Source organism: Sturnira hondurensis, unplaced genomic scaffold (genome assembly GCF_014824575.4).
Source record: "Sturnira hondurensis isolate 20B ecotype Veracruz unplaced genomic scaffold, ASM1482457v3 Scaffold0021795, whole genome shotgun sequence".
In the NCBI taxonomy this organism is placed as follows: Eukaryota; Metazoa; Chordata; class Mammalia; order Chiroptera; family Phyllostomidae; genus Sturnira; species Sturnira hondurensis.
Window position 1 is genome coordinate 7126729 of NW_028094426.1, and position 26042 is coordinate 7152770.

Sequence of the window (26042 nt, forward strand, 5' to 3'; positions counted from 1 at the left end):
CATTGTCTTTCTTAGTTCTTCTACATTCTGTGCACAGCTTTATAACTAAAACCTTGTGCATTTACTCTAATTTTGCACCACTGCACATAAATGAAACCAATATTCGGCAAACAACTCAGAGCCTCATGCTTATGCCAGTGAAGTTCTTAAAGTGTGGTCCCTAGAGCATCAGCATTAGTTCAATATTATATTACCTGGGAACCTGTTAGGATTAGAATGCACATTTTTGGACTACACTCCAGGCCGATCAGGTCAGAAATTCTAGGGCCGGGGCCAGGCAAGTTGTGTTTTAAAACCAGCCTCTCAGGTGACGTCAATGCATGCTCAGCTGTGATCCAGTTTGAAAACAAACACCGCTCACACAAGTTAATTAATAAGTGTGCCCACGCTAAGTTTAGAAACTGCAGTTAGATAATGTTAGCCCTTGGTTAATAATAGCTAGTGGTAGTGAGCATTTACATGGTGCCAGGCATTCGGCTCTGAACATCTGACATGCTAACTCAGCTTTCAGGACAGCCTTCAAGTTTCGTAGTAACTAGTAGGCGGCCAATTTTTGATATGTAGGAAAAAAATCACACAGAGGGAGGGCAAGTACCTTAGGCCAAGTACCTTGGCCTAAGAACACAGAGCTAGTCAGAGCTAGAAAGTGGCAGAGCTGGAGTCCAACCCAGGTAAATCTAGTGCCAGTCTGCGCTCCCAACCTCTACATAATAAGAGTCCAGAGCAGCAACAAGGGTCTGCAGGGACATGGGTTTCCTAGCAACACAGCGGTTGGCTAATTGCCTGCTCCCTTCCCCAGCACTGGAAGAGCTGAGGGTGAACCTCTTCCACCCAAAGGGTTGGAACGTTGAGTCCTGACTCAAGCAGACTGGAGAGGCCCTTTCTGAGCCTGGTTAACGGAGGGTGTAAGGGATTTTCTAGTAGCTTGTGAGGCACTGAGCTTGTGAAGAACCTGGGTTTACCCTCGATTTCAGGGTGCTGTCCCCGACTCACATCACAGGGAACGGCTCTGCTATACTGTCACTGTGCCCCTGACCCAGGCTTTCACTTAGGTTTTAGGTGGATTTTTCACTGTAAATTATTTTAAAATTAAATTTAAAAATTTAAATTTATAAGTTAAACTTGAATATTCTAAATTCCTGCCTTTCTAATACAAACCACACACGTTAAAGAATTCTGGGACACTCTTTCCAAGTTACTTTAGCATAATGAGAATTTGTTTCTGCATTAAGTAAATTAATTTACTCCTCATACATTCATAGCACTGTTCAAAATTGTTCAGTAGTGAGTTCCTTGGCCATGGTGCTAAATCCATGTAAAAGCCTTTAACACAATTAAAGTGACAGGTATGCATAAATCAATAAGCTTATAAATATTTTAACGGTCAAATACTCTAGGGCTGCACTCTTCAAATCAGTACCCCGAAACATGTCCAGGGTGCGCAGGTGAGGATGACCTCACTAGACTCGGCACCGAGATCGCTACTGTCCAGATGAACTCCCGCGTAACAGAGGTTACCCCTCAGGTTCCTGAGGTCCAGGCTCCCCTTTCCCATGAGCTCCTTTCTCCTCCACACATAAAAAAACTTCTCTTGATCTTGCTCTTAAGCCTCAGGGTATAAAATCCTGCAGAACGGTGAAAAAGTGAATGACTACAAGGCTGAATAACAAGATTTCACAGAAATATATGGAACTGGAAGTAATGAACTTTAACATACCATGATTTGTTGTGATCAAGTATGATGGGAAAATACAACAGAAATCTAACTTCAAGGAGAAAATAAATGATGTAAAACATATAAAAAAGCTTGTTTGCATCTTTTAAAAATGGATGATGGAAGTATGAAAACAGTATTAGATTCTGTTGGTTATGTTTTCAAACACTGTTAGCAGTTTTACATATTTTAAAAAGTCAGTATTTAGAGGAGGAGGGGTGTGGGGACTGTTTGAAAGAAGGTGAAGGGATTAGTTAAAGAACATACATGAAGGACTGACCCATGGACATGGACAACGGTGTGGGGATGGACTGTGGAAGGCGTGCGCGCAGGCTGGGCAGAAGAGGGCAAAGGGGAAAAATTGGGACAACTGCAACAACATAAACAATGAAACATAAAAATGGTCCATATTTACCGCATGCAAAAAATCACATCCTTCTCAACTATTTTAACTTATGAAAAATCAGATGTCAAATTGAAAATGTACAAAGGGGTACTTAATATTTAAAAATACTTAGCAAAACAGTTTGCAGATCACGTGTTCTCTGTTTAATTTTTAACCACCACATAAGTATGACCATCAACCTTCTATAAACTGGGGGCTGGGAAATGTGGGGGACATGGATGTGATGACCAAGTAAAGGACCTAACAGGGCATGTGGTAAACTTGGATGCCTGCTTCCATGCCTGAAAAGTGGGGCCTCAGTGGCAATCTCCCAGCTTTGAAGTAACTGCTCTCCTTACCACGAGCTGCCCAACTTCCTGGGCTCTGTTCACCTTTCCGAGAGGGCGGGGGAGTTGGGTAGGTGAGCTGTAAGTACTGATCTAGTTCAATTTTTTGCCAAGAACTAGTAGCTCCTTTTACTATATCCTGTAACAGCCCCAGAGTTTTTTCTTTTTAATTTGTATGTACTGATGATGGGGGTGGAGGTGGGGGGTGGGAGTTATTGTTTTGTTGTTCCACTTTCTGCACTCATTGGTTGTTTATTTTATGTGCCCTGACCAGGGTTCAAACCTGCCACCTTGGATATCAGGATGATGTTCTACCCACTGAGCTAGCTGGCCAGGGCTGGCTTTCTGAATGTTGACAAGAATTACTACTCCTTTATACTGTTTTCTCCAAATTCCCTAGGCTTCTGGGTGTCCCAGTATGGGACATGTGTCTTTCCTGAAATAGTTTTTAAAAAGTTGTGCTTAATAAAACCAAAGCAAAACACCCATGCCACCCACACAATCAAACAAAAAGACGAAAGCCCCACAAAACCCCCCAAACAATAACCTAAGAATTGCAACTCTCTCCAACACACTGACAAAAAAACCCCTGTAATAATAATACACATATCCAACTAAAGGGAAAATAATCTGTTGACTATTTACTTTGAGAAAATCTTTGTGTGCCACCTTTAGATAGAGGTAGTATGTGTAAACATGTTTATATGAATACAGAGCTCAACACAGGTAGTATGTGTAAACATGTTTATATGAATACGGAGCTCAACACTATCTTCCCGTTACCTCTTTTCATTCACCTCCTACAATACAGACTGTATGTATTTGGATTTCTTTTTGCGTGTTTCTGTTTGGAGGATACATTTTTGCACATCTGCATTTTGAATTAAATCTAAATCCTCTGTAATGCAGCATGGGTGGGGGGGAAGACCGACCGCTGCCAATTTAGTTTCAGCCATTTTACATGGGAATCCAAAGCATCAAATTTCCTTGCACTCTGGGAACAATATAGAGCATGAACAAAAGGTTACAGAGGGAAGGAAACGTAATCGATTCTGAAGAGCGTGAACATCTGCAAAGAATGAATTGTAAAAGAAAATGATCTCTGAGGGTCCTACTCGTGATGAAACAGTTTCTAGTTACTTGTGTCAGAGAAATAACCCTCGACTCCCCACAATCCCCTCCAAGTCCAAACCAGGAGGTGGAACAAGACTCCAGATGCATACAGCTTCTTTCTGCAACGTGGAAGCCAACAGAAACAGGGATGGGAGACTGCACCAAACGGGATTTGCCCAGCGGTGCTGAGCTGATGGCCTCAGAAGGCGAGTCAAGTCAGGAAACTTATTCTGGTCCACATTCTGCATTGAACAGAATGTGACTGTGGCCAAATCACTTATCTCCCTGGGCCTCAAGTTCCGAACCTGACACGGGAGGTCAGACTAGATGACAGAAAAGGCCCTTTTATGGTGTCCTCTCTAATAAGATGGACATACTTCCTTCTTCCTTTAGAAGTCTCTTGGGCCTCGGACTTTCCATTTTAGATGGAAAGAGCAAAAATTCTAACACAAGTTATTTAAGAACATCAACATTTATTTAACATGATAAAAAAAGAAATGAGATATGAACATTTGCATTTAAACAATAGTAAGTAGCCTTTAATACTTACATTACATGTGCTCATTGTATAATATATACACAATGAACATAATTACATTTGTACACAAACTAAGTACTGGATTTGGAAACCTGCTTATTGCTGTACACATCTATTCCAATGAAGTATAATATAAGCCCAGTACTTCGAAACACCCACATTTTAAATTGTTTTTCAAGAAACAGTAAGCGAGAACATCTGTGTTTAAGCTGACAAGAGTGTGGCAGTAACTGCTGACATTGCAATCCGACTGAGAAATAATTAGAGTGGAAAGCGGGACGTACTTCACTTAGCAATAATAAAATGGCACATTTTAAATATATATATAAAATTTTTACAAATCAAGTGTGAAACAAAGCACTGCAGTAGCCGAAATGGGAAGGAAAAAAAGACGAAAGAGAATAAGCTTCATCAGAAATAACTACAATGGTGTACCGAAAAGGAAAAAGAAACGTAACTCCACCCAGACTTTAGAAACATCAAAATGTGGAAACGAGCGACTCGGGGAGTGCGGGCGCTGGGCTGCATGGTGAGAAGCACCTTGACCTCTTGCACTCTGAAATTATAGCAGCAAGCTGGTGTCGGGATAACAACCTGGAGATCGGGGAGTGTACGTATGGGCCATTAAAGCTGTTCTGGAATAAACATTTTCCATAAGTGATAAAATGATGCTCTGTGGCCAAAAGCATCAGAACTATGAATTTCATAGATTTAAAATATACTGTACAATATCTTCTCACATTGCCGAAGGTCCGTGTCCTTAAGTCTGAATGATTTCAACAGAAGTCAGGGTAGCTGAAAAATAAAGGGAGGGAAATTTACTTCGACACTTGCAAGTTATTGAATGACCATTTTCTAAAGTAATTAAGGGGGGGGGTGACAAGTGTGGCCATGAAAACCCTAAAACATAATACATTTTCTATTCCTTTCCATAAGCTTAACTCACAAAGCAAAGAAACATAGTGCAATTAAATAGCAATCAGAATAAAAAGTGTACCCAGGTTTGTGGTTGAATCCAAAAGATCCACAAAATGAGCAAAGATATGCGTAACTTCACTAAAATATCTAATACTGTAGCGAGCTGCCCGAATAGCAGTGTCCTTTGTAAAACTTTCTTGGTTCTGTGAAAACTGCTAGTTCAGAAAGACGACACGCACACAGCATGGAGATGTGCCATGATGCATGTCTGAGTGTCACCAGTTGGGTGTGGCGGCTGCTCACCAGACTGGGAAAAATCCAGCAGTGACTGTGCCTCAGCCAGTCCAGTGGGTAATGCTAGCAGCTCTTGAAAGAAAAGTGAAACAAAACGAAATCCAATGACGACAACTTAAAGAACCTGGAAATGTACTTGAGTTTTAACTGTGAACATTCTTTATCATCAGAATGGCCTGCATACAGTGAGTTGCAAGCTATTCACTGAACCAAAAGATAAGAATGGCTCTCAATGCGCATTTCTCCACTGAGACAGAGGCCACTGACCAACTAACTCGTTATACAGAATGAATCAGATGAGCATAATGCTTATTACTCCCATGTGTGATGTTATTCTGTCTCTAGTGAGAACTGTCACTTCCGAACATACGAAGTTAAACGTTTAAATACATGAGCGACAGAGGCAAGACACAGGTAAGACTATAGCAAACAGATGGTTTGCAGCTCCGGAAGGGATGTCCATCCTGCCAACAGCCAACGAGAGCCAACAGAGGCCTCTTCCGGACTCCTGCCAGGCAAAATCTCAAATGCAAGTTACAACTATGACAAGACAGGTGAACGTGAACCCTGCTGGCTGAAAGGAAGGGCACAGACCATGGCTGCCACTGCCAGGTGCGAGTGGAAGTAGATTCCAGGAAAGAAGCACTACGGAGCACACCTGGTCAAGCTAGTATTTGCACTCATGTAGTGTGAGAATCAGAAAATCGAGTGATGTGTTCGTAACAACGCTCAGGTCTCTAGGTGTTTTCGCTGCTTATAATTGTGTAACAGAAGCTGGTGGTCACCTTAAGGCACAAAACATTTATAGATCTGGTAGACACTTTCAGAAAAAAATGCAAAAAAAAAAGAGAGAAAAGAAATGCATAAAGTGCTCATTCCACACCTCCCAGTTTTTCTGAGAAGTTAAAAACAGTGTACATTTACAGGTACAGAACTGTAGGCAGCTTTTTGCAATTGTTTCAAGTTTAACAATGAGACCTGAGAAACTTATTCTCAGTTCTGAAACTGTGGTTTAAGAAACATTACCCAGAAAGACTTTCTCCTTCTCCATTTCCCCACCCACGGCTTTTTGAGTAACTAGTTCTCTGTCTTAAAAATGTAGCATGAATTTGACTGATATATCTTAAAGATTTTAATATTCCATCTATTTGGCTATACCTTAAACATTTCTTTGTCTTAAAAAATAATGAACAAACAAACTCCCGACGAGGTAGGTGTGTCACCCTAACTTAAAAAACGTTCCTCAATCAACACGGAATGGCTCAAACAGACTTCCCGGACCCGACTACGGAGAGGAGCACTGGGTGGGGACACAGCTGCAGCAGGCTGGGAGGCCAGTCCTGGCACAGGACGCACCCTCCAGGCTTTGCTGTTTTTACAGATGAAAAGAGAGAAAACGCTGTCATGCAGCCAATCACTGGAAGGGCCAGTGTTGGAAACGTGAGTTACTTGCTCTGGCAACGATGCCTGAGCACGATCTAGAATTAATCCCAGTTTCTATTCACTAAACCGACAAATTAGTAAAATTCCAATCAGGAACTCGGAGGGTGAAGTGCAAAGGGAAACAACGTACTTTTTTCGAGACTACACACACATGAAATGCGATCCTTCTGTGAGCTGCGGCTGGGCAGACGGAACTGGTGAGGCTGCCGACTCAGGAGAGGACAGACTTTTCCCTAAAACACACCATGAAAATGCGAGAAGATAAAGATCTTTACGACATGTGGGGAAGGAAACCTGATGCTGGAACCCCACACCACAAGAACATGTTCTAAGGAGGAATTAAGAGCTGTGCTGGGTTGTTCCTTTCTGGTCTGGGAACTGATTATTCAGCACAAAATGTCTCGGAAGGCTGTTGAAACATTCTTCTTCCTTGTGCACCTTAAATGTATACAAGATTATGTATCTCAATTTTATCTTACATAAAACTAGAAAAAAATAATTGAAAAAATTTTTTTCTGCTTCGAGATCAGTTTTCATGTGTCTTATCTGTGAATCACTCCCCAAAAGCCTTTCTAGTTCCACGCAGCTAAACTAAATGCTACAGATAGTTGAAATGTTGTGGGTTTAATACCTCCACAAACAGCTTTGACCTAGACCTGCCGCAATGACTAAGTGTCAGGGACAGGGGAAAAGAAGTGAGTATCTCTGTGTATACCACTTTATAGGTGATAGAGACAAAGGAAAAACAGTGGCTAATAGCGTTAAAAAGAAACACAATGATATAAATTTGCATGTCACATGTATATAAAACACAAAACACGCTCTACCTAAGCACAATGCTGAATAATTGAATTTCATTGTACTTACCCTCTTGCAAAATGACTGGGAGTTGGGGGGCAGAGGGAAGGTGACTAGGAATGGCTTCCTGAGCTGCTAACACACACTAGTGATGTGATTCCCTCCCTATCCCTACCCTTTACCCAAAATCCTAAAGAAAGAAAAAGAGAAAAAAAGATATGTGAAGAATCCAAAAAATGTGAACACCCTGAAAATCCAGTCTCAGAGAAACAGGTCAATTTTCCAAGTACCGAAGAATCTTCTCATTAGAAAAAAATGTTTGGTATGTGTTAGGATTAAAACCAAAACCCAAACTGAACAAACAGATCCCAAGCCAGGACAGGCTCCGTGTGGATTTAGCTGGTTAGGCAGGGTTGCCCCTCCCGGTTTTTTTAGCAGCACCCCGGCCAGCCAGAAGGTGCTTGCACAAGGCAAAGGTTGATTATTCTGTGGTCAAGGTACTTCAAAGGCTCTCTTGCTAAAACCTTCACACGGAAAACAGGGAGGAAGTACCACTGAGAAAAAGGGCGAGATGCGTAATACCTACCTGCCATTGTCTGGTTTCCTTTAGAAGCCTCGGGGACTGGTTCATAAGAAGTGACACTTTCTTCCTGCTCATGGACACTGTCCTTTGTATTTTCTTCAGGGTGGACTTCTGATTTATGATTTGTGATCTGTGTCTCACCCTGAGGGCTAATGAAGATAGATATTTTAAAATTTATTACGGAATGCAATGATTTTTTCTTCCAATTTATTATTATTAAATTTTAACCATATAGAAAAGATGTCACTCCCCATACTTAAGAATTGCTAATATTTTGCTTGCAATTAATCTCTTTTCTTTTCCCCCTTTCTTATGGAAATTATGAAAATTATTACAGTGAATAATATAAAATCTGTACACTGAGTTTCAGTAATTATCTACATTTTGCCAATCTTGATTCATCTAAACTCCCCAATTATTATTTTTTTAAATATTTTACTTATTTATTTTTAGAGAGGGGAAGGGAGGGAGAGAGGGAGAGCAACTCCTGTGTGTGCGAGAGGCAGCCGTAGGTTCCCCCTTGCACGACCCCCACTGGGGATCTGGCCCTCCACCCAGGCATGTGCCCCGGTCAGCACTCAATCTACTGAGCTACAGCAGGGGGGTCTAAACTCCCAAATTATTTTTAAGGCAAATTCCAGACATATCACTCAATCTGTAAATACTTCAGTTTGTATTTATTATCAACAAATATCCAATTGGTGCTCAAATTTACCAGCTTTCCTCATAATGTCATTTTAGTTATGTCTGAATCGGGATCAAAACAAAGTCTATACAGGGTATTTGCCTGAAAAGTCTCTTCTACTCTACTTTAATATAAAATATACTACTCCCCAACCGCCGTTCAGTCTTTGCCAATTATTTGTGAAAGAACCAGGTTTATCTGTCCTTACAGTTTATCGGATTCTGGACTTTGATACTTGTATACCTCATTTAAAATTTTTTAAAAAGTTTTTCTAAATTTTAGATTTTAGAGAGAGAGAAAGGGAGGGAGAAAGGGAGAGAAACACTGATGTAAAAGAGAAACGTCAATCCATTGCCTTCTGTACATGTCCCAACTGGGGACTGAACCGCAACCAAGCATTTGCCCCGACCAGGAGAACCAGTGACCTTCTGGTTTGTGGAACAACACCCGACAAAGCCACATGGGCTGGTGCTCTATCTTTCATATTTAAAAAAAACTACTATGACGTTGAGGCTTAATCAAATTTAAGTTCTGGAAGAAGAAAGACAGGTTGTCTCTTTTCACATTGGTAAAAACGATCAGTGAGTTCACAAGTCATCCACTTGAACAGGTCAGTATAAAATACCCTGTTAGATTATTTCATTGAACAGTGTAAGCAGCCCTTGAGGACTATTCAAATCCATTATTTCCTCAGGGTTAGCAAAACAGCAATATCCTAGACTTAGAGACTTCTAAGCGATATTCTTAGAGACTTCTCACTCATTAGTGAGTGAAATTCTTCTAAAAAGAAAACAAATTTCCTCACACACTCTGGCTGCATTTGGGAAAGCCAAAGTAAACATTTGATTATTTCCCTTTATGTGCCAAGTTTTGGGATAGTAAGTTTTCCTTAGTACACTCTAATGTGGAGAACAAGTTCTTTTTGTGTTGTTGTTGCTAGATTATTATAAACTCACATATTTTGTTTACTAGTTCACTAGGGTGACACTGGTTAAAAAAACAAACAAACCAGCCATTGAGGTTTCAGGTGCATAACTCAACAAAACATTACCTGCACACTGCATCACGCGCCCATCGCCCAAAGCAAAGTCTCTTATGTTTCTGTCCCTATTTACCCACCGTGACCCTCAGCCCTCTTCCACCTCCCCTTTCCCTCTGGCTATCACCATACTGTTGCCTGTGTGTGTATATGTGATGTGTTAAATCTATGCCTATTCAGAAAAATTCAGCAGAGATTTTAAAAAATCAGCTATTGCCAAATATTTTCCAAATTCAATCCTGCTATTCATTGCAGTAAAGGCATCAACAGCAAGACTCAGCCACAGCATTTCTCTTTTCCAGCATTGCTGACGTTTTAATGGAGGGTGAGACTGAGAACATGCACTTAAGAACATAGGTTAACAAACACAGCTAAGAAATAAATAATGAATCATTATAATTTTTGGAATGCTTATTAGACAACTTTGCTTTCTTTTGATGAATGCCCATCAATATGTAGGCAATGCTAAGGTGCTTAACTTTGTTATAGCTCATGTGCCTTTTGCCATTTTTTTTTAAAAAATGTATTTATCAACTACTTCCTAGGTAGTAAGCACAGTGTTAAGTGTTATACTTGTATTTTCTTTTTCAATCCTTACAATACCCTTGTAAGATGGATACTAGTATTATCAGCATTTTTACAACTGAGGAAACTGCACCTTAAGAAGGTAGCTTGTTGGGACTGGAATCCAACTTTCTGACTTTGAAGTTCACCATTTTTTCTTTTAAATTTCTTATTTATTCTATTTTTAGACAGAGAAAAAAGGAGGGAGAAAAAGAGAAAATGTCAATGTGTGGTTCCCTCTCACATGCCCCCTCTACTGGGAACCTGGTCCGCAACCCAGGCATGTGCCCTGACTGGGAATCGAACCAGTGAACCTTTGGTTTCACAGGCTGGTGCTCAACTCACTGAACCACACTAGCCAGGGCTAATGTTCACCATTTTCAAGCAGGTATACAAATTTGCGAATGACTTCTTTGTTTCTTTTCCCTAATTATTACCTGTATGAAATATCCTCAGGCATTTTTTCTTTGTTTGTTTCTTTATCCATCACGTCTTCAGAATTTACTCCATTTGGCTCAGGTTTGAAAGGCGTTTCGTAAAAAACATTTTCAGTTTTTTTACACTATAGAATAAGAAAAAAAGATGCTCTTTTTCAAAGCATTCGTGTTTAATAGTAAATCTAAAATAATTCCCAAATAAAAGTTTATTATGAAAATCATACCCTATCAAATACTTATTAAAATATAAGTATCTTTAGATTCAAGTATCTTTAAGTTATTTGCCCAAAGGCACAAAGCACATTGCTATTAGTTGTGTGGGGAAGTAAGACTCCAAATTTAATTGGGTTAGCAGTAATTTAGTCCAGGCTCGAGTGACCACATTTTAAGTTTTCAACTGATCAATTAAATTATACAAAACTGACCATTTCACTTAGATCTTTGGCTTCTGTGACAGAATAAAACAGGACTTTAAACCTTACAACCACTGGATCTAATCTTCAAAAATCTACCCCTTTGGGTTATTTGTCCTAAAATAATCGCTCTACCTCTTTGCTGAAATCTGTATTTTGAGGTTCAGTTTCTTCTAGTCGAACAATTTCTGCTGCAGGAGCTTCGTGGTTTGTCTTTGTATCGTCTTCTCTAACGACAGTGTCCGCTTCCTTTGTGTTATCGTCCTTCCTTCGAGTCTGTGCAAAAGACACACCGCATTCTGAGATTCAAACTACACAGCCATCCAGATGGCACATGTTAATTCTGCAAAAGAGCTGGATCTTCACTCACAAGGTTTCCTGATGAAGATCAAGAGGAACTAAATATATTTAATAGATGCTAATGTACTCACATACATTACTTATGTATTAATACATGGCACATTAACATATGGCAGTATTCCACACACTTTTTTTATCCTCGCCTTTTATTTTTAAGATCACCCATTTTGCAATTTGTAGAATGCAGTTATCCAACCATGAGTCAGCTGAATCTCCATTAGCAATGCCTGCTCTTGGTTAGATGAAAACGGACCTTCTACGAACCCGGGGAAGCCTTGCGGCTGATCCACGTCTACCAATTTGGACAGACCAGGCATTGGTCTGCCAGTTGGTTCTGTATTTATGAGTTGGGATAATAAATAAGAAACGGAATGGCGTCAACTTACTGTAGTTGAAAGAAAATGAATAGAAATTTTATTTAGAAGCTCTGTCCTGCTAGAAATTGAAGTCATGTTAAATTAGGACAGAGTAATACACGTTTCCTGGGAGGGGAGCTAGGGACTACGTTGGTAAACTGCATGGCATTTTACATTTGCTGAAAGCACTTTTGTCTTCAAAAGTGCTTTAGAATCTCCGTGAAGCAGAGGGGGCAGGCCGCGCCTGATCTACAGCAGAGGAGATGAAGTTCACAGCTCCTGCAAGGGCATCTGACAAGTCATTTAACTCTGGTTCTCTGGACAAAGGACAATTTCTATTACACTGAGCTGCCTTAGCGTATTATTCCCGAAGTTCAATAACAACTATCCACATTGCAGACATCTGAACACCCACCAAACATGTAACTATGATTCTAAGATTCAAGTGATGCTGGATTTTCACACAAGAAAGATGAAATGCAAATGATATACCTGGGTAACCCTGAACGGACTGTCCCTTAAACTTGAAGGGCTTGGTAAGGGTGACTGGTCTGAAGCACCGATAACATTTAATACTTTTTTCTTTTCCCTTAAGCACGCTTGTTGATGTCTCCTTATTCTCTCCATTTGCTCTTCCACAGTCATGCGAGGTCGAGTACTTTCAGCCAAACAGAGCTGTTCCACTGCACTTCTTGGTCTTTCCTTTACATTAAAAATAAACACACGAATACATAAATACAGAGTGACATCTGAAAAGTATGTCGAAATAAAATAGATTCTAAGATGCATGTCTTTTGTATTCAAAGTCAAAAGTGAAGGTTTTGGAGGTCATGTAGACAATACCAGAAAGGCAGGTAATTTTATCCTTAACTGATAATTGGCGATGCATGTATTTGATGAAAAGAGAAAGAGAAAGAGAAAGAGAAAGAAGGGAAGGAGAAGGAAGAGAAACTAGTGAGGATATTCTGTTTCTCTCTTTTAAATACAAAAGGGCATGGCAGCTTCGTCCTGCAATAGGAAATTGCATAAAACTCAAATGAGGAGAAAATAGGGCGTTTATTTTAATGAAAATGTAAATTCTTAAGCCACATATTAACTGTGAAGGACTAGTAGAGGAAACATCCTTAGTTTATGATCAATAATAAAACTATGGATCTATCTCCCTTCTATAAACATTTTTATGATTTTATGTTAGTGAAGGGTTTAAAAATATTAGTCCCAGTCAACGACCCATTCTTACTTTTCTCTTCCTCACTAAAGATATAAAACAATATTGGTGTAATAGCCAAATACTTCAATAATTAATCATAAGCAAATTTTAGCTTATTTTATATAATAGACTTTTTATTTATTTTATTTTTAAAGGTTTTATTTATTTCTTTTTAGACCAAGGGGAAGGGAAGGAGGAAGAGGAGAGAAACATCAATGTGTGGTTGCCTCTTTTGCACCCCCTACTGGGGGTGGGGGTAACCTGGCCGCAACCCAGGCATGTGTCCTGACCAGGAATCGAACCAGCAATCCTTTGGTTCACAGGCCCTTGTTCAATCCACTGAGCTACACCAGCCAAGGCTATATAATAGACCTTTTAAAGACTAAACATATTCTAGGAGCTATGGTCTGAATTGGTGGAAACTGATGAAGACGCTGGAAGAGTTAGGGGGACTTTTTAGGAAAACCCAGGGCAGAAGTAAGTATTCCTGTGACCTGAGCATGATATTAGGCTAATGGCCAAGAATGGTCTCTTCACTCCAATCTGAAAAGTGTCTGCAGGGTAGGAGCTGTGACTCTGGAACTACCCTCAACTGTACAGGACAGATGTCTTAAAGTGCTCAGGCCAAAACTAAATGGAAAAGGAAAACTGAAAAAGCTTATTAATGTGCAGAAATACCAAATCTCATTTATTTTTAAGATAAAACATATTTGCTTTTGCAAAACAAAAAAAGTAAATTCTAATACTGACTGGAAAGTTGGTTACATTAGCAGCCCTTTCTGTTGTATTTTTAGTAACCACAAAAATGCATTTTTCTTGTTTATTCTGTTTATACACAAACGTCACACTGGAACTTTATCCGGTTATTGTGAAATCTCCCTCCGTCCCTCCCTCCTTCCTTCCCTCTTTCTTTCTTTCTTTCTCTCTCTCTCTCTTTCTTTCTCTATCTATTTGTTTTTAAATGATTTTATTTATTTTGAGGGAAAGAAATGGAGAAAAAGAGGGAGCGTAACATCAACGTGCAAGAGACACATCAATCGGTCGCCTCTTTCATGCCCCCTACTGGGGACCTGGCCCACAACCCAGGCACGTGCCCTGATTGGGCATCAAACCAGTGACCTTTTGATTTGCAGGACGCCCAATCTACTGAGCCATACCAGTCAGGGCTACTTTCTTCTTTTTGAAAGCTGGATATTAATAATTTTTAGATCTTTCCTCCAATGTTGCAACTGGAAGTAAGTCTCTCATTTGGGAAGCTCAGTTAGCAATTTAAAAATTATCATTGGGGTTGAGCAATTTTAATTTATTTGTGAACTATGTTTCATATTTTCCATAAAAACCCATAAAAATAAATTATTTATATTTATCCCTCATATATCATGGAGCTTGTTTGTTATATTGCAGTTATTTTCTTCTGGTATTGCTTTTAAAGGTCTTTTTTAGACCAACATTATATACCTATAGTTTTCTATACTTCTCCCCCAGTATTTCATTATGTAGAAGTCTTTTCTTCTAGCATTTAAGAGAGTTATATAAAAAAGACAGTTAAACAATAATATAAATCCATTAATATCTTTCTCCTCAATCCCAACAATCTTAGTCTTTTTTCTGTTTATTTTAGCACTATAATTTCCAAAGAACACACCCTCCAATCTGCAAAAAATGCCCAACTCTCTATGAACAAACAAACAGTATTATAGGACCATGGCCACTACTGTTAATATTGGTACATAGCTAGTATTTTATTCTATAATAATTAATTTATAGGTCTTTGCAGTTTTGTACCAGCTATAGTTCTTATTTATAGATTTGTCAGATTTTTTGACATATACTTTGCAGCTATACATCAATAGCTTTCAAAGACAACCATAAACTTATTCATTTATAGGACCTTTCAGTCTCATATCTTAAAATGATCTCAAGTAAGGGGAGACTTCATAACAATGAAAAGCTCAAATTTCTGAGACTACTTGGTGAAAGGGAGGTAGGTACCCTGAGAATCTTCCTAAGACTAGGATTGGACTGGTTAGAGCCAGTTTGAATTAAACGGATCTCGGATGAAAGTATAAAATACGGGACTTACTTCCCAGCCTCAATGTACATTTCTCAGAGTAAGCAGAGGGTTGGCACACTCCAAATGTACCAGCTGAAAGGCCCTGCAAACTCAGGTTAGCTTGGAATCCATTGACTTGGGTGACCACAGGACATATGCATTGCTCTCATCAAGGAAAATACTAGAAGTGTCAAGAGATATAATACAGGACAGTTATCTAAGAAGAGGTTACATAAACTGTGGGCTACGCCCCATGTCAGAGGTGATCAAAGGGAAACCTATGTTAGGTATTGAGTAGGTTTGTCCTCTGAGGTGCTAATTCCCTGTACATGTGTTTTTAAAAGGTTAGTTTTTCTTAACAAGTACATAACAAGTTTTTTGATAAAACACTAAAAATGGAAACAGATAAGGAAGCAATAACAAGGTATCAGAATCCTTCTAGAAATTAATTTCTAGCTAAATACCGTTCTTGAATCCATCATCTTCTTAGTTTTCCTTAAGGTTACGTATGAGGCTATTGTGGAAGATTCGGGGGTTGGTGATTTTGTTCTTGGAGGGACCACTCCAACAGGAAAGTGGGCACCTGAAAATGAAAACAGTGATCAGCTCTCGCACAGCACTGCTGTCTTCGACATAGTCAACTTCTGAGGCTTTTAAGATCACAAGGCACATTAGTTGCTTGAAAAGAGCCAGGGAAAATGCAGTAGCTTTCCATCAGTTACTCTACTTAGTAAGCTAGCCAATTGTATTATACTAGACAAATTTAGAATGAGGGTTGGAAACACAGCTCTACAGACTGAGATGTTAAAAATTTAGTACACTTGATAGATCACCTATCCTCACAACCACCCTGTAAAAAAACGGTTAATGAAGGGCAGAGATGGGTTAGTTTGCATCCTTGGTGCACGCAGCTCATCGGCAGCACAGCTGGGAGCTCCTGTGTTCGCCCTGGTGGCTGCTCTGCTTTTTCGCAAAGCGTTCACATTTTGGGGGGTTGAAAGTACCTTCATCTAATCCTCTCACATAAGACAGATGATACAAAATGGCCCGGTTTAAGCAATTTACCTAAACGTCTTTCGTGTTCAGTTGGTCTCTTTCAACTACACTGTACTTATTGTCTCAATAAAGAACACACTAACAATGCTACCAATAGTTAATTACAGGTAAGTACTGTCACTTTCTCTAAGAAGAAAACAACAAACACACACACAAAAACCTAACATCAACTGGGGAAAAAAAAGTGTCTTGTTCACCACCCCCTTGCAAAGACAAATGGGTCCATCATTCAGGGCACTCATTTAAATTTTAATATTATCTACGAACTCTCTGAGGTGTTTATATAATGAACTGTAGAAATGATCCCTGAAAGTATGGTCTTGAGAGATGTTTATACTATAAAGTATTATATTTGAGAATGTGAAGAGTTAAACTGATACACGATATACGTAATTTTGCAACTCAAACAAAGAAAAAGCCTCTATTGTGCCAGCCAGTGGTCCATATTTTTTTAAAAGCCCTACTTCAAGACATGCGCCACAAACACACCACGATTGATCTGTGTACTTTGGACAACTATTTAGATGAGGACTTACAAGTAAAACAGCCAAAATTTTGAAAGAGGCAAAACTCTGAGGAAGAATTCAAACTGTGTTAGAGAACATATTTCAGATGTTGTATTTTTTATGAGTAAATGCACACATTGGTGGAATGAATGATCATCTAACTTCCTCGACTTTCAGCCATCCCCCAGTTCAGGAAACACCGTCAGAACCTTTGGTGGCCTTTTCTCAGCCTTCCTAGACCTCTTCCCCCGTCTTGTCGCAGGGGTAGTAACTCAAGTTATGTGTGTATCTTCCCCCTGCTTTTCTGTCTAGTTCTGTGATGTCTAAATTCCAAAAATATACTATTTTAGTTTTACATATTATTAACATATTTGGATACTGAATTATATATTATATGTTTCTGCGACTTGATGGTTTCACTCAATAGTATGTTCAATTTCTTAGTAAACTCAAGTTCTAGATGTCTTTGTAAATACCATATAGTTGTGTTTCTAACTTTAGGCAGTTTGCCAATCTTTGTTCAGGTGAAGCATTTAGTTCAAATAGATTTGTTGTAATTACTAATGTATTTAGATTTACTTCTGACAACTTATGTTTTGCTTTAGATTTTGCTTACTTCTCTATTTCTTTCCCACGCTTTCTTCTTTCGGATTACTGTTTAGGTTGCCTCCGTATAAGTTTGGAAGACAATATAGTCCTATTTAACTTTTAAAGTCTAAAGTCAGTCAGGATCATTACAATTCTCTGGAACAGTACAAGGACCGTAGAACATGTTCACACCAATGAGCCTCTTCCTGTTTCATGTGCAACTATTGTCAAATACTTTAGTTCTCTGATCCTTCTACCTGAAGTATTGTAGAGTTCTCTTAACTGATGATCAGTAAGTAGCAAACTCTCCCAGGTTTTGTCTTTACTGCCTCTCAAGTTTTATCGAGGCAAAATGTACATGCTAAGTGTACAATCGGTGAGGTTTGACAAATGTATGCCTGTGGGATCAGCTTAAACAAGATGAAGACCACCCTTACCACCCCACAGTTTCCTTCTGATCAATCCGCTCTTCTGCCAAAGGCAACTACTTCTCCTCTATCACCAATGGATTGGTTTTGCCTAGTCTCAAACCTCAAAAAAGGGGAGTCATACACCATGTGTCTCTTGTGTTGGGCTTCTTTCATTCAACATAGTTGCTGTTTTTTTTTCATGTTTATACATGTTGTTGAGATTCAGACACATTGTATTTATCGGTAGTTTTTTAAAAATTACCAAGGAGTATGAAGATTTGTTTACCTGCACTCTTATTGACTGCCATATGGTTGCTTCTAGTTTTTTTCTATTATGAATTAAAGCTTAATTAATCCTTGTAGAAGTCTTTTTGAGAAATTATGTGTTCATTTGTCTTAAGTAAAGATATAAGAGCAAAATTATTTACTACACTAACTACATGTTTACCTTGAAAGAAACAGCCAAATAGTTGTTCTATCCTATCCCACCACTGGGAACGTGTGAGTTCTAATTGCTCTACATCCTCACCGACACTTAGTCATCTTTTAGAATTTAGTCACTCTGGAGTCTAGAAGGTGTAAATTGTGATTTTAATTTGCATTAAAACTGCATTTCTTTTACGATTAATCAGAATTGTAAACTTTTTGAATATGTAGTGTTTTGCCCACTTTTGATTGGCTTGTCTGTGTTTATTATTGACTCGTAAGAGTTTAAAAAGATATTCTGGATACAAGCCTTCTGTCAGGTACATGTATTGCTAATATTTTCTCCCATTCTGATGGGCAGGTTTTAAATTTTGATGGAATCCAATGAGTTTTCAATTAGAGTAAGTTACAATTATTCTTCTAAATGTTTCCTAATTATCATAACATAACCACAGAATATTACTATTAGACAATAGCAAGAACACATTTAAATTTCCGCAATTGCCTCAAGAATATCTGTAGAGACTTTCCCTCCGAACCATAACACAGTCAAGGTTCAAACACTGCTCTGTGACTGGTCTTCTCCAAGTTTTTAATCCTGAATACCCTCCTCCCCTAACCCTTTTTCTTTACAACATTGAAAATGACCAACACTTAAAGAAAAATCAGAGTACACACAGAGTAAGGGTAGTATTTCATGGACAATTTTATTCATTTTATAGAAATTGTTTGAAAATTTGTTTCAGCCTTTAATCTTTTACGTACAATGTTTAAATAGAAAAAGAAAGGCCTTTAAAAAATTGTCACTTATTTCTCAGTAAAATCCAACCCTAACTGACATGAAAGTTTTTTTCCACCTGGGATATATATGCCAGAAACACCGATGTGTTTAATAGGCCTGGCTGGGGTGACATGTAAAATGTGGCTTATGCATCATGCTACTTTTCTTTCTAACACATGAAACTTCTGAATTCACAAACTGACCAGACTCCATAGTTCTCAGGTAAGGGATTGTGGACCTGCATGACTACTGGGGTCAACATGAAAACTGAACCCACTGCTAAAATGTCTGAAAAACCCAGGCGATAAAACACATCCCAAATGCTGACCTTTAACTGAAGTTTCCATCTCTGAAACGGGTTCTGATTTTTCCTCTCCATTAGATTCATCAACTTCTGCCACCGTTGTTAACTCTGGTTCACTCTTGTAGAGTCTATAATCTGGACCCTTGAAATGAAGGTATGTATTATTATAAAACTGCTAAAAGTTTCTTTTAAAATGTTTACCTCTAAAGACTCATATCAAACTCTAAAAGTTAAAATGTCAGCTAGCTATCTTGGGTATAACACAATTGATTAATAGGTGTTATAACTAAGGTAGAAAATTACCGATGAGATATTTTGAACAGGTAAATGTTTTGATTTTAAAATTAGGAATATTCTCTTAGGGATAATATCTTTAGAACATTTTTATCATAACTGAGGTCTGAAAACAATGATATCATATTAACTCAATTAGCCCTATTGCTTTTTTCCCTTATTCTCTTCTCCTTGCTTGTTATAGTTTACATGGATTTGTTTCACCCCAGCTTCCATGGGAAACACCTCTCCTTGGCTATGGCCACCCTCCATCAGGTTTCTTAGACTGGACTGCACTCATCCCAACCCTTCTATCATTCCTAGTCATCTTTTTCTTTCTTGCTTCTTTCTGATTTAAAATTTTCACTTGCCTCTGATATCCCAAAATGGTATATTTAAATTATGACTCCTTAGACAAATACAAAATAAACATTTTAGAAAAATATTAATGAAAAATAAATCATGAAAGATTTAAAAATTGTGAAAATATTAAAAAGTGAGGACAATACAACCAAAACAGGAAAAACAAACAAAAAATGACATTATAAACAAACAAACAAAAAAGTCATGGTTAAAACTGGTGTTATAATAAAAACAAGTCTCAATGTAAAATAAATTCATTTTAAAAAATGACAGGGCGTGTATAATTGATTGTTCTGTGGCTATTGTAGCCACTTACACAGTGAGATCCATTTCTTGTATATCCTTGAACTTGATGAATCTTCTTTTCTTCAGGCAGATGGACTGGGCCCCTGCTATAACAGAGCAAGGAGCTGCTATCACTGGGCAGAGGGGGGATTATGGGAGGCTGCTCTGTAAAGTCATAGGACCGAGGAAGTGGAGGACGAGGTGGGACTACTTCCTCTTCCTAAAGATTGTAGAATAGTCACCTTATTTAGATAAGCATATTGAATTAAGTGTATCTAAATTCTTTGCAATGGTAAGTTAACTTAAATTAGCTTTAAGATAATTAAAGGGACACTGCCAAGCTAAAAGTCTCATACTGTAAAGTAAGATCCAAAATATTTATGATAGCCAATATGGTTTGAAATATGCTTGAATCTTTTCTTGGTAACACATAGGTTAGCTTTACTCTGAAGCTCAACATCTGAACAGATATATGGCACTACTGTATTTCATTTTAAAAACAGAAGAAAAAAGTTAATTTGAAAATCTCACTGTCTAATTTTGGGGGCAATTTTTAAGGAAAAAAAGATAAACACCTCTTTTTGATTGGCTTTTATACATAATTCAAAACCACAGATTCTTTCGATTAGGTTGACAGTATCTCTTTGCAGTTGCAATTCCTTTATGGTACGCATGATACACAGCCAACTTATCTGTCAATCATCCTACACATTTTACCAAGTATAGCAACGTAAGTATTCAAATTACTTATATCAGAAAAAGTATGACAATGTTAAAGTTCTAACACAGATGAATAATAGTGATTACATTTTTTACTTTAAGGGAAGAAAAATCACATTTGTTAGAAGTACCAAATTACTGAACCAGTGAAATGTCAAGACCAAAACAATAATTTGAATATATTTATAAAACGCTTTCATGAGTAGAGAAGACAATTCTAATTCATGCTTTAAATACTTAAAATGATTTACAGACAAACAATCCAAACTTACCTCAGTTTTGTACTTAACTGTTGAGAAAGGCTTTGATACTGCTGTACCTGTCAAAAAATCGTGAAACACAAGTTAACACTAAACATATCTTTTGAAATTACAGGGAAAAAAAAGTAATTTGATTTCACTTATTTTACAGATTCTTTTTAAAGGATTTTATTTATTTATTTTTAGAGAGCGGGGAAAGGAGGGATAATGAGATGGAGAGAGAAACATCGATGTGCAAGAGAGAGAACACTGATTGGTTGCCTCCTGCACACCTGCAGCTGGGACCTGGCCCACAGCCCAGGCTTGTGCCCCGACCAGGAATCGAGCTGGAGACCCTTTCGTTCACAGGACGATGCCTAATCCACGGAGTCACGCCAGTCAGGGCTCATTTCACTTGATTTAAATTAAGCCTTCAGAATTTCNAGATGGAGAGAGAAACATCGATGTGCAAGAGAGAGAAACACTGATTGGTTGCCTCCTGCACACCTGCAGCTGGGACCTGGCCCACAGCCCAGGCTTGTGCCCCGACCAGGAATCGAGCTGGAGACCCTTTCGTTCACAGGACGATGCCTAATCCACGGAGTCACGCCAGTCAGGGCTCATTTCACTTGATTTAAATTAAGCCTTCAGAATTTCAAATGAATTTTAAGAAGACAAATTAAAACAACTAAGTTAAATAAGAGTATAGAAAAAAGGGTTTCCTCAAACATTTATTGGTCTAAGTACATTTTGATATCATCTTTTGGGAAAGCAGTCTGGCATGCCTATCAAAATAGATAATATGTGCTCATTTCCCAACTGGAATTCTTAATTATAGCATATGTGTTTATATTTACAGATATAATAATGTTCATTATAGCATGTTTATGATAGGGGAAAAAAACAACCAACCAACCAACCAACCCCCAAACCTAAAACCATGTCCATCACCACAGAAATAAATATAGTCTCTCTATACAAATAACTCTTTCACAGCAATTACTATACTGCAGTTAAGGAGAAAAAAGCAAAGGGCTGAAAATAAGTATAGCATGATTCTATTCTTTGTTGTGGGGGAAAAACTCATAAAATCAAAAAAAGTTTGTGTTTATATAATTACAAAACACACAAAACCATGATTTATTTTTGAGTGGGTGAGGCTGCTTTTTCCTTTAGAAAGTTGTATAATGACCACAAAAAAAAAGAGTGCCTGTGTTCAGATGTTGAAAATCTATGAAAACAAAAGTAACCCCACTCCCTGTGTCCTCCCATTTAGATGTAAACTGTGGACAATCACTGCGGGCGCAACACAGAAAAGCTAACCTACCCGTTTCCGCAGGGCCTCTTTGCTGTTTGTGCTTACTCAGGCCTTCCATGACATCCTGGATTCTCCAAAGTTCTTTCTGAATCTGCGCACGCTGAATTCCTGCCGATTCAGTCTGTCATGGAAAAAACAGACCATAAACAAGAAAAAACTTACTTCTGTTTTACTGGTAAGAAAACTAACACCTAGAACATGGTCCCAGGTCTGCTTATTCATGAAACTGGATTCTGTATTCCACATGGTGCTATACTGTCCCCTATCTGAATAACATGTCAGTCAAGATAATACATGACATACAGGTTTGTTTAAAAAAGCAGCATTTAATATAAAAAATTCCAATAAAAATAAAATATGCATTATTTGATAAATTCATTTATAATTCAACACCTCAACACCAAGTGACATACAGTTAGCTGGAAGCACAGAACACTTCAGTGCTCATACCACGTACCTCACGGAATAAAGAACTTTTAAACAATGGAAGATGGGAAATTTTGTGAGATATAACAATTCCTCTCATTGGAAGCTTTCAAACCCAGGTCTTAGGTAGCCAACATTGTAAAAACTGTTATGAATCCAACAGGGTGGGTGGAATCAGTACCAGCTAAAACAAAGCAAGAACACGACACTTTCCTACCTGAACTTCTCCCAGGCGATCCAGCTGCTCCTGCATCTGGTTCCTGGTGACAGTTACATCATATTCTAACTTATCATATTCTCTCCATGCGCGTTCCAGCTCCTAAAATCAAAGAGTTTTAATTATTCTAATAAAGAAAGTGTGCTTTTATGTAGTTATCATTGCGATTATTATACAGTTTATAATGGGCAAAAAGAGAAAAAAAGTTGTAACTCATTTTTCTTTTACTGTTTAAACCACTGTCTTATATGACTTGATTAAAAATTTTCCATGAATAAAAATACTAAATAGGCTGTATTTTAGCAATGTTAGGTTTTCAACAATACCAGAAGCCTGCTACGACTTGACTTCACAGGAATGAGTAATTCACAGTAATGTAATAAACCTAATTCAGCTCACTACACAAGTCAGCAAGATCCAGAGATTCCATACAGACACCCCCCACCAATACTTTTCTCTTCTGGAAAAACCATCACCCCCACACGTAGTCTTTACTACTTGTTATCTGTTGACTATGGAATGATTCTACTAGTGCGCAAACCACACCATCATTTTACTCTGTTTCAGAAATGCTATTCTGTGGGAGTGTCTGTACTCTTTTTATGGGTTGTAGTTACTCTTCAGACATTTCAGAGTAATGGGAGGTCCACACACTGATCAACTAAGCACAGGGGCAATATCTGATTACTATCTCATTACCAGTTATCTACTATAGTATTGGCACATGGAATACAACCAGCAAGTACTTCCAGAATGCAGCTGTAAAGTACATCAGTAACTCCTGTCTAAGAACCTCTCCCATGACCAGGGAGTTCTTGCCTCGAACTGCTCTGAGCAAGACTTCCCTGGACAATGTCAGTTTAATAGCAGCAACATTCTGGGCACAAAAAAGAGGGTGCTGAGTGTGGAAGGAAGGTTTCCTAAAATCATCTTAGTTAAAAAACAAACAGCAATACCTCAACTTCCTAGAGCATCTCTCTGTCAAAGAGTTTTTTTATTTTGCATATTCTGCAACTAGCTTAAAATTGCTTTTAAAAATGTAGGCAATGAAAAATTATACGAGGTGCATATTTAAAAAAAATTAAAAGTCTTAATTTGGGTCATTTGTAATAATTGCTTTGTGAATTGAAGATTCTCTTTAAGCAGGTTTCACAATGAATTACGTTTTTGTAGAAAAGCAGACATAAACCCTCAGAGTTTTCATCATCTCTACATGGTGAGCTGGCTTAAGAAGCCTATTAAACAGATTTCACAATGAATTAAATTTTAAAAAATGAAGTAATAAAAGAACTACAGATTTTTAAAAAAATAATAAATGCAGTTTTAATTGACCTAGAGACAAAAACTACTCAGCAAGGTCGGTAAGCATTTCAGCCTCCTTACAGTGTTAGAGCCTCGCCTGGACCGTGTTCAGGGAGAGGGCTGATTCACTCTTCTACTCCACCGGCAGCATTAGAAAAACAAGGGATGACTGGCAGTTCAGAGGAAATGCTGGGCTGGCAGCCACGCCCAGTCCCCAGGCCGCACGCTTCTTCAGCAACTCTACTATACGCAAGTAGGCTTTGACAGCATCTTCCTTGGAAGTCCCTCTCAGCTCATTCCAGACATCCCACTGGGCCTTGCCTTTGAGGTCCAACACCCCAGGCAGTTCTGTGTTTATGTCACCCCCAGCTGCTTGTGTGTAGTGGCTGTGGATGAACAGCATCTTGTCGTCTGCTGGCTTGGTCTTAAGGTGCTTAACCTCCCCAGTAGCGCTGTCAAACTCAATCTGAGACACGCTGGCAGGATTACAGGGAGCTGGCGGAGGCGGCGATGAGCAGAAAGAAGTCAAGAACTATGGATTTTTATCTTATCTATACTGAATAAATATTACACTTATTTCTTGGTTTCAGCCAACTTTTTACCTGAATAAACAAGGATAACTTGTTTATTAACTCTGTTGATACAAACAGCTTCTAGCCATCTGCTAATTTATACACATCAAAAAAACGCAAGTGTAAATAGTGGGCCTTTGAAGGCTTGGGGCAGGGAAGTGAGGACAATCAACCCAATGGCAGCCCAGTGATGCCGGAAGACGGTTGCCCAGCTGCCGCCCAGCCGCTCTTGTAGAAAGGCCAGAGTTTGGGGTGGGCCCAAAGGCCCTGGAGCGGTGGCATCTAAGTAGAAGAATTTTAGGATGGTGGGAATCCTTGTCTTTCTTATAGGAACACATGAGAAATAGAGATTGAAAGCTACAGATTACATTACCAAGATTTTAGGGGTGAAGACACATAATATACTTTCAATCTGCCTAACCTGCAGAGTCCTGCCATGGTCACTGTTATTTAGCCCGAGTCTCACATGCTGCTGGGCCTCCCACCTGCCTTCGCCTCCTGACGCCTCAACCAGGACTATGGGCGGGCAGAACACAAGCCAACGGGATGGCATGGGAAGGGGCCACTGGCACAGCAGCGGTTTCCTAACAGAACCTGCCTGAGAATTTCATGTAAGAATTGAACGGGTTTACAAGTACAACGTTAAATTTTTATATATGATATTACTGCTTTCTTTTCAAGACAATATATAGGTACGCCAAGGAAATTAAAAGGGTCAGTGACTTTCAAATACACAAGTATCTTAAAATCATATGCACAAGTCAGGAAACAGTGCTTCCAATAAAAATGTGGGGTTTTATGTCACACAGTTCATAGGATGAACTCTTGCATTCTGCAACCATGTGGATGGAACTCAGGAAGGTAGAAGAAGCCAAAGAGTATCTACCGTATGACGACACTTTATTAAGACACAAAAGCAGGCAAAGCCGATGTACAGCTGGAAAGTCGGGTAGTTGTGTTTGTGGGAGGAGGCGGTCTCCAGGAGGGGAGCTTCTGGCCTGCTAGT

The 26042-nt window shown here is 38.8% G+C and overlaps 2 protein-coding genes across 14 annotated transcripts in view; both read right to left on the minus strand.

Moving 5' to 3' along the window:
• Window positions 1-4070: 4070 nt before the first annotated feature.
• Window positions 4071-26042, minus strand: part of PLEKHA5 (pleckstrin homology domain containing A5) — a 202623-nt gene continuing 180651 nt past the window's right edge. For 8 of the 13 annotated variants that reach the window (XM_037033915.1, XM_037033904.1, XM_037033901.1 and 5 more), the window contains 12 exons: window positions 23163-23264; window positions 22529-22640; window positions 21235-21281; window positions 20274-20462; window positions 19346-19463; window positions 15715-15833; window positions 12480-12689; window positions 11407-11547; window positions 10859-10983; window positions 8137-8282; window positions 6883-6985; window positions 4071-4892 (listed from right to left, as the gene is read on the minus strand). In XM_037033915.1, the coding sequence (XP_036889810.1) occupies window positions 6894-6985; window positions 8137-8282; window positions 10859-10983; window positions 11407-11547; window positions 12480-12689; window positions 15715-15833; window positions 19346-19463; window positions 20274-20462; window positions 21235-21281; window positions 22529-22640; window positions 23163-23264 (1401 nt within the window). In that variant the 3' untranslated portion in view covers window positions 4071-4892; window positions 6883-6893. The remainder of the gene's footprint in view (window positions 4893-6882; window positions 6986-8136; window positions 8283-10858; window positions 10984-11406; window positions 11548-12479; window positions 12690-15714; window positions 15834-19345; window positions 19464-20273; window positions 20463-21234; window positions 21282-22528; window positions 22641-23162; window positions 23265-26042) is intronic. The other 5 variants (XM_037033907.1, XM_037033912.1, XM_037033911.1 and 2 more) reach the window with 1 other exon arrangement.
• Window positions 24598-25019, minus strand: LOC118978390 (acyl-CoA-binding protein-like). The gene has a single exon (XM_037033853.1). It carries the CDS (start codon window positions 24865-24867, stop codon window positions 24598-24600), a length of 270 nt encoding a protein of 89 aa, XP_036889748.1. The 5' UTR covers window positions 24868-25019.